The sequence below is a fragment of the Arachis ipaensis genome, chromosome B01 (assembly GCF_000816755.2).
Source record: "Arachis ipaensis cultivar K30076 chromosome B01, Araip1.1, whole genome shotgun sequence".
NCBI classification, from domain to species: domain Eukaryota; kingdom Viridiplantae; phylum Streptophyta; class Magnoliopsida; order Fabales; family Fabaceae; genus Arachis; species Arachis ipaensis.
The window spans coordinates 131005462-131014811 of NC_029785.2; the positions used below are offsets into that span (position 1 = coordinate 131005462).

The window sequence follows — 9350 nt, forward strand, 5'->3', positions numbered from 1 at the left end:
TTTGCTTTTTGTAATCACGTTTATTCAATTTTGATGAATGAAATTTTATTGCATATTTTAAAAAATTTGAGTGTGAATAAAAGAAATAGAGTAATTTTCTTAACTTTGTACTCTAAGTCTAGGCTTCTTAAGAGTCTTTAGCATGACTAAAAAAAGAGCTAAGTACAGATTTACCAGTTTTTCAATTCGAACCATAATTATAAGAATCGGACTGAATTGGTCGATTTGACTGGATCAAACTTTCAACCGAACCGAACGGTTCAATAAAAAATTTTAAAATTAATAAAGAAATAGTTCGAACCTAACTCTTTTTTTTTGCTTGCATGCTCTCTTTACCACTAAGTTTTGTTGTTTTTTTTTTTTTACCAAAGATAGGAAGACTCAAACCCGCGACCTCTTAGGTGAGTATGGAGAGACTATGTCATTTGAGCTATAGCTCGTTAGTTTGCGTATTTGATTATCCTGTTAACTACTAATTGTATTACTCATTCTAAATGTTCTTATTTTTGATTGTTTGGTATAATTGCTTGTGTGTATTTGAATTCCATTGAAAGAATAGATATTTAAATTAATAATGATGATTGTTAGGAATGGATGAGGCTAGTGGTAGTTTAAAATACTCTTGCCTTTGCAACTTTACCCTGCATGGATTAGTTAAGACCCTAGACTTGGATTCTTGTGAAGTTGGAGATCAGAATTGCCTAGAGGGTTCATATTTCCTTATGTAGTCTTTATTCAGAACTGTTACCCTACTGGGAACCTTTGGGTTCTCAGCCATTGTTATTATTCTATTTTTTTAGATACAGAAAGCAATGCACCTCGGTGAGAGAGTGCGAAATTCAAGTGGTGAAAAAAAGAGGATTGCTTTTGGGGATTTTATTTTGACTTTAGAATTCTCTCCCTTTTGAAAGTATACGGTATATGACTTTAATTTTCTCTTAGAGGCTTTTATGGAGAGATAGGTGTATATTTTGTATTCTATCTAATGATTAAAAATCCTAGCTAGCCTTTTCTTTGCAGGTTGAGACTAGTGACTATTATGTATATATCTTATTATGTATCTACTTATCGAGTCTTGGGATTTTTTTTGCTTTTGTATACGACGCTTATCGCTTTAACACGTCCATGTGTGTTTAATGATTTTTGATGTTTAATTTTCTTCACGGGCTCCTAGTTTTAATACTATCCTTCTATAATTTTATATGTAACTCCAAGTCTAAGTGTAGTAATGCCTCGCCATCATTGAGTTACGACTTAAGCGTAAAGCTCTGTGTGGTAGGGTGTTACACTTCTAACTATTAAAGATGAAGAACGAAACTCAATCTGATCTATTAAAAAATATTAATAAATATTATAATCTTAGAAAGAAAAATTATTTGCTGTAATAATTTAATGGAAAGTATTTGTATCTTTTTCTTATAACTTTAAAGATTTTCAATGTACAATTGAGAAGGAGAGAGTGTATTTTTTTTGGTGACTGAACATAACACAAAGAAAAAAGACCTAAGAAAAAGAGTAGTATTTCTCTTTAATAATAATGTCTAAATTATTAGGAGGCAGTAACCACTCTAGATACACCTGCTTGTTTAAAACAGCAGTCTTAGCCATTAAATTAGCCGCTCTGTTTGCTGTTCGCTGGATGAGCACTAAAGTAGCTGTCCAATTGCGCTAGAGCATCTCTTTGATTTTGTCAAGCAGATCAGAGTCATTCCTAATCATGCTGGTTGTGCCTCGCGAAACAAGAAGAAACGCATCAAGATTATCAGTTTCACATATGACTTCTTTGCACTCGCAATCCCAAGCCATAACAAATCCTCTCCAAATAGCATGAAGCTCACAACAGAGAACACTAGAAAGAGGTATACTGGCAGAACAACCTTTTATCCAAATTCCCATGCTGTCTCTAATAATACATCCAAAGTCAGCTAATTGCTCATTTTCAAAAACGCTTGCATCGCAGTTCACTTTACAGACATTCATTGGAGGTGGTTCCCAGTTATATTTCAAAGAAGAAGGAATAATATATTTTTGGTTGATAACAACATTAGAGAAATCTCGAGCAGCATGTTTAACTAAGTGAACAATTTTCTCCTTACTCCATGGATCATCTTGGTGGAAGATGTCATTTTTCCTATCCCTCCAAATCCACCAAAAGGCCGCTGCAAAGAGAAACTCATTTTTGTTGAGGTTAGAACGAATCCAAGACACAAAATCCAAACTAGAGTCCTTAGCGGTCATTCCCAAATTTAAGCTAATCCAAATCTGACGAGCTTTTTGGCAAGTCCTAAAGTAGTGGTTAATATCCTCTAGAGCAAGATAACATCTCTGACAAAAATCAGAAGTAGAAATACCTCTTTGAAACTGGTAACTAGCTGTGGGAACTCCGTTGTTGAGGCAAAGGCAGAGCAGACACTTTATCTTCTCCGGTATTCTCAAGCGCCAAAGCCAAAGCCAATTTTCATTATCATTCTAGCCAAATTTCTTCTTCAATAGCCATTCATACCCGCTTTTAGTCGAGTAGGTGAAAGTATTTGAGTTTGTCCAAAACCAACCTGTTTTATTTCCTGCCTGCTTGATAGGATCAAAGAGCATCAAAGCAAGTTTAACTTCTTCCGAAATCATTGTGCAAAGAATATCCCACCACCAATGCCGATGGTGCCAGACATCTTCTAACTTCAAGTGAGAATCAGAAATGTGTACAAAAAGAACCAAAGGAGCTAGCGTTCCACATGGTCGCCAAGCATGATACCAAAAGGATTGAGACATCCTGCCTGTACACCAATCAAAACCATCACGAAGCTTTTCTATTGTCTTATAAATCGCTCGCCAAGTGCTTGAAACATTATTAGAAAAATTGGGTGAAAAGCAAGAACTCCCAGATAAATATTTTGCCAACATAATTCTTACCCAAAGCTTATCTTTATTATGCAATAATTGCTAAACAAGCTTTCCGAGTAAAGCAAAATTTACACATTGAGTATCTCTAATTCCCAAGCCTCCATATTTTCTTGGAGTGACAACTTTGCTCCACTTGACTAAATTTAAGCAACGCTCCCCCGCCTTTCCCTTCCACAAGAATTGTCTAAGCACGGAATCAATCTTTTGACAAACCGAAGTAGGAAAAAGAGTCACTTGCATCTGATAAATAGGAAGAGAAGAAGCAACAGATTTAATTAAGCAAAGTCTGCCTGCTCTGTTAAGGAGCCGACCTTTCCAACTAGCCAGTCTATTCTTGATCTTCTCTAAAGAGTCCGAAAAATAGATCTAGCAGCTCGAGGATGATTAAGGTTCACCCCCAAGTATTTGCCTAGGTCACTAGTAAAAGAAATATGAGAAACACCAGACAACATATCCTTCCTTCTATTAGAGATATTTCTAGAACAAATAGCTTTAGATTTTTCAATGTTAACCTTCATACCTGAAGCTTTACAGAACAACTCCAAGATGTGCACAACATTCTAAACTTGACTTTTCTTCGCTTTACAAAAAAGGAGGAGGTCATCTGCAAACATCAAGTGAGAAACTCTAGGTCCCCCTCTAGAAACACCCATACCATCCCAAATACCCTCGTCAACTTGTTTGGAAATGAAGCACGCCAATCTCTCCATGCACAAAACAAATAAATACGGAGAAATTGGATCTTCTTGCCTGAGCCCTCTGCGAGGTTGGAAGCTGTCCAATCTATTCCCATTCCAAATGATGGAAAGATTTGAGGCCTGAACACAATTCATTACAAGCCGAATAATTAGAGAAGGAAAGCCAAAAGATTCAAGAGTATGCTCAAGAAAATTCCAATCAACTCTATCATAAGCCTTTTCTAAATCAATCTTAAAAGCCATAACTCCTTTTCTAGACTTTGTCCGCTTAAGAAAGTGAAGAACTTCTTGGGCGACAATAATATTATCAAGTGCTCCTCTACCATGAATAAACCCTCCCTGAGTTGGGCTAACAATCTCATCCAAAAATGGTCGTAATCTATTAACCAGCACTTTAGTCACTAGCTTATAAATTACATTACAAAGGCTTATTGGCCGAAAATCCTTCAATCTAGTTGGAGGGTCGCACTTAGGGATAAGAACAATCAAAGTTTCCAACAAAGAATGGCTTAACATCTCCCCTAAGAATGCTTTCTGAACAGTACGCCATATCTCATGACCCACCACATCCCAATATTCCTTGAAGAAAAAAACTTGAAAACCATCCGACTCAGGAGCTTTGAACGAGCTCATATTATCCAGAGCTTCTTTAACCTCCAACATTGTTACTGGTTTAGACAAATTATCACAAGCATCCTGGCTAAGAGATGGCATAGGAATTTCTCCCGTGCAATTAACCTCAATAGGCTCAGTAGAACAAAAAATATTTTTGAAGAAATGAACAACCTCCCTTTTGCAAAACTTCCGGATCATCAGACCAAGACCCATCACTGACTAGCAACCCATGAACCTTGTTAGATTTTCTTCTAAGGATGGTTTGCATATGAAAAAAGTTAGTATTTCTATCACCATACCGAACTCATTGATCTCTTGACTTTTGGTACCAAAGCAATTCTTCCTGGGCCAAAACTATATTATACTCAGCTCTCAATTCTTCCTCTTTGTGCTTCAGAATTGGATCATCGTCAGCTTCCATTTTCCGTTGAATACGATTCAAATACCCTCCAATTCCCTCTTTTTAATAAAAATATTGGCGAAGACCGTAGAGTTGAATTCCAACGAAACTTCTTGGACCCCCAGCAACTTCCTATGGATGCCAAAGTCTGTACTATCCCAAGATTTCTGAACAATGGCCTTGTAATCAGGATGCGTTGCCCATGCCGCTTGAAATCTAAAAGGCCGGTTTTCTTTCTTGATAAGAACTCCTTGACATCGGATAAGCAGGGGACAATGATCAGAGTGGGAACGGCTGAGAACTTCAACAAAAGCTTCTGAAAAAAGAAGGCGCCATTCTGTAGTACAACAAGCTCTATCCAATCTCTTTGCAATTTCTTTGTTTCCTTGAATTTTACGAAACCAAGTAAACCGTCTTCCAGAGGTTGTTAGATCAAAAAGACCACAAGAATCTAGAGTACTTGCAAAGATACTACTGCGATTTGAATAGAAATTACCCCCTTCACCTGATGAACACTCAAAATATCATTAAAATCCCCAACCACCACCCACGGGTCCTGAATGCACAAACAATATCAAGCAGATGACTCCATAATTCTACTCTATTAGTGGCTTGAGGACTGCCATAAACCGCACTGCAGATCCATCTTCGCCCACCACCATCAATTTCCAAAGTTACATATTGATTCATAACCCAAATAATTTTACAAGAAAATTTTAAATTAGCAGAGAGGAACCAAATTCCTCCCTTGTGTCCAACAGCATCTACAATCCCTACAGGATAATAGCCTAATCTCCCCCAAAATTCTTTCATAGTTTCAAACTCAATATGAGTTTCCACCAAAATAAAAAAAGTTGGTTGAAATTTTCGTACCAACTCCTTACAGTGCACCCGAGACATCTTATTTGATGCCCCCGTAACATTCCAACTAATAATATTTAAATGGTCACAATCCATAAAAATTAAATTAAATAATTAGAATGTTTAATTATTCTACCTCACGTTGATGGACCCCTGTCTCCAAGTGTCTCCTTGTGGACTTGCATCGCAGAACCATCATTCTTCTGTTGAGGTTGGGTCTCCAAGTTTGTTGTTGCACTAACTTTATCAAGCTCTTTTTGTACTCGAGAATCCATTGACAATGCTTCAGTCGGTGAGTTTTGAAGCGAAATAGGACGTTGCCTTTTGTGCCCTGCTTTAAAAGAGGGAGTACTCTGATCCATGAAAGCCACCTGAGTTGTTCCCAAAGAGTCAAGCGTGGATGGAAGATCTTTCTTTTCCTTAGGCCCCACCTTTGCATTTGATAAGGACTTCACCTTTCCATTTGATGAGGATCCAGTATGCATGCTATTAGACCCAAAAGAAAATTTCTTACTCACCAAATTGGAGCATATTACTACATTGACTTTTTTGGCACCACATTGTGGCCTTTACCCACTTTTTCCTTGCCTTTTCTACTAACTGTAACACATTCACCCTCTTTTTGCACGAGTATCCCTTTCCATACGTGAGTCTTGCAAATTATCATGCATAAGATCTGCTGCACCATGCTTCTCCATAATTGGAATTGATTTGGCATTAATTCCAAATTCAAAAGTTAAATTTTGATTTTTTACTGGGATTTGACTACCTTCTACCGTTTTCTCGTTGTTATCTACAGAAAAAAGTGACGACAAATTTTTCTCCTTCACCGTGCTTTCCTTCCCAATGCCATTGTTGTTCTCTTTCGCACATTCTCTTGTGACATGCCCAAAGCAGCTACATTTTTCACAAATTAAATTCAAGTGCTCATATTCTATGTCATACATATGACCATCAATTTGAATTTTTTTTATAACTGGAAGTTCCAAGTTAATTTGCACACATGCTCTTGCATACTTTCCCCTCTCTGTAGACTTGGTGGCTAAGTCGATGCGGATCGGTTTGTCAACAGCTGACGCAATCATTTTCATGCTCTCTCTTGATAATAGTTAATGTTTAAACCTGTTATTCTTATCCAAACCATGGTAGACCCAAAAGTGTTTTCACAAGGTCTGAATGAAGAACTCCAAGGTTTAACCGCAACATAGCTTCCGGTAATCATCCACGGTCCTCCAAGGAGAACTTTCTCTCTATCCTCCAAGAGATCAAATTTGACTAAGAAATAGCCAAAACCGACATCTAGTACCTCATATCCTCCTTTGGTTCTCCAGACGCCTTTAAGCCTGTGCGTGATCGCTGTATAGCTAAAATTTTTTCCAAGAATTTTGATCACGATGGCATCTTTGTAGGACTCTGCCAATATCTCTTTTCCTTCCTTAGTGAACGTCACAATTGGTATTTCCAAATCGTCTTGCTTACTAACTACTGTAGCCATCTTATCCCCATCAAGAAAATCAGCAACCTCCAAAGCTCTCCTTGCTGAGGCACCAACAACTTTATTTTGTCCAGAAGACAAAATTAAATACTAAAGTTTTTTTTAAATTATGAAGAGAGAGTGTATATATATAGAGAGAGTAATTTCAGCATATCAGATTCAGATATACTAATACTAGTAAACAATTAAACATCAATAATTCACTTCCTTTGTATTCATGGAGAACCAAGATTATGTAGCGCTTATCGTTGGAGTCACAGGTATGGTTGGGTTTAACATAGCCCAATCCTTGAAGAAGCCCGACTGCAAGGGAGGCGCATGGAAGGTTTACGGAGCAGCCCGCCGTCCCCCGCCCGCCACCTGGTTTCCTGCTTCCATCGTGGATGATTTCATCAGCTTCGACGCCGTCGATGCCGCCAACACACAAGCCAGCCTCTCCCCCATAGCCCACGAGGTCACACACCTCTTCTGGGTGGCTCTTCAGTTTCAGGAAGACGAAGAAGCCAACATTGCCACCAACAAAGCCATGCTCCACAACGTTCTCACCACACTCAAATCTTCCCCTTCTTCCCGCCTCACCCACGTAACCCTCCAAACCGGGACAAAACACTACATGGGCCCAATTTTTGACCCGGCCCGGTCAACTCAACTCTTGAGCCATGATCCCCCGTTTCACGAGGACATGCCCCGACTACCGTACCCAAACTTCTACTACGCTCAGGAGGATCTCCTTGCGTCCCACGCGCCTTCTCTGACGTACTCCGTTCACCGATCCTCCATCATAATCGGCGCGTCTTCAAGGAGTGCAATCAACACGCTGGTTATGCTTGGGGCTTATGCCGCGGTTTGCCGCCACCTTAGGTTGCCGTTTCGTTACCCAGGAACACGGTACACGTGGGAGCATTTTTGCGACATGACAGACTCCGAGGTGTTAGCACAACAGCACGTGTGGGCTGCGGTTACGGACAACGCCAAGAACCAAGCGTTCAATTGCACCAACGGCGACTTGTTTACGTGGAAGAGAATGTGGAAAGTGCTGAGTGAGGTTTTTGATGTTGAGTTTGTTGGGTTTGATGAGAATGATGAAGATAGGGTTGATTTGGTGGAGTTTATGAGAGACAAAGACGAGATTTGGGATGAGATTGTGGAAAAGTATGGACTTGTCAAGACTAAGCTAAAAGACTTTGCATATTATGAAGCCTTGAAAGTCGTCTTACATTTTGACTTTCAACATGTGTCTAGCATGAATAAGAGTAAGGAATATGGTTTCTTTGGCCACGCCAACACCTTCAAAAGGGTCACATTCTGGGTTCACAAACTGCGCTGCATGAAGATCCTACCCTAGCTATAGTAATATAGATAGATATCTTATTAGTCTATTGTTATGGTGAAAATAAAACGCAACAAGCTAGGGGATTCCCTTTATTCCAGCAATTAAATTCAACTATGTGATGAACTTTAATCAACTATTGAAAGCATATCCAGTTGATGTTAGAAACTTCTTATTTTATATATTTTTTAAAAATTGTCCTCTCATTATAGAATGGTGTCTAGCCCAGCCTTTTTGAGAGTTCATATATCATCATCAAGATAGGCCAAAGTTAGCTAACATTAGCTACTCCTGGGAAGAAAACCATATTTGGCAAATTGATAAACTCAGTAACTAGAAGTTAATTTTTTAGACATTATCGTAATTAGTATATTAATAAATAAGAATACTAATGGTATACTAAAATCAATAAATTAATACATACACACACATATATATATATATATATTATTTTTAATATATATTTTATATTAATAATTAATTTTAATAACTAATTTTAATGTCATTGTTTTTTATATTAAACTTGAATAAACATGTTTGTATTATATTACAATTCATCCACTAATATAAAATATATATTAAAATATAAATATACATTAAAAATAAACTAAACCACACATATATTTATACACAAATATATTAATAGTTGATTTTAATAACTGATTTTGATATATAAATAGCATTTTCCATCGTTAAAACAGGCCAAAGTTAGCTAACATTAGCTACCCCTGGGAAGAAAACCATATTCGGCATGTTTAATTTAATTTATTTTAAATATATATATATTTTAAATTTTAATATATATTTTATATTTATAATTAATTTTAATAGTTGATTTTAATATAGCGCGCGTGAGTTAGTAATAAATAATGATAATTGGACAATTTAGTTAACGATATATTTTACTTACCTATCTCTTGAGCAAAAATTAAGTGAACAACGCAATTCATTAATAGTCTAATATTAAAAATATTCTCCTTTTAAAATGATATAGTGAATAATGTTGACGTGTGATTATATTAATATTGGGCTAAAAGAATATTAAAAAATTAT

At 37.1% G+C, this 9350-nt stretch overlaps 1 protein-coding gene across 1 annotated transcript in view; it reads left to right on the forward strand.

The window, feature by feature from the left end:
- Nucleotides 1-8501, forward strand: part of LOC107639039 (3-oxo-Delta(4,5)-steroid 5-beta-reductase) — a 20202-nt gene extending 11701 nt beyond the window's left edge. The window contains exon 2 of the mRNA XM_016342456.2: nt 7101-8501. Within this exon, the coding sequence (XP_016197942.1) occupies nt 7185-8312 (1128 nt within the window). The 5' untranslated portion in view covers nt 7101-7184 and the 3' untranslated portion in view covers nt 8313-8501. The remainder of the gene's footprint in view (nt 1-7100) is intronic.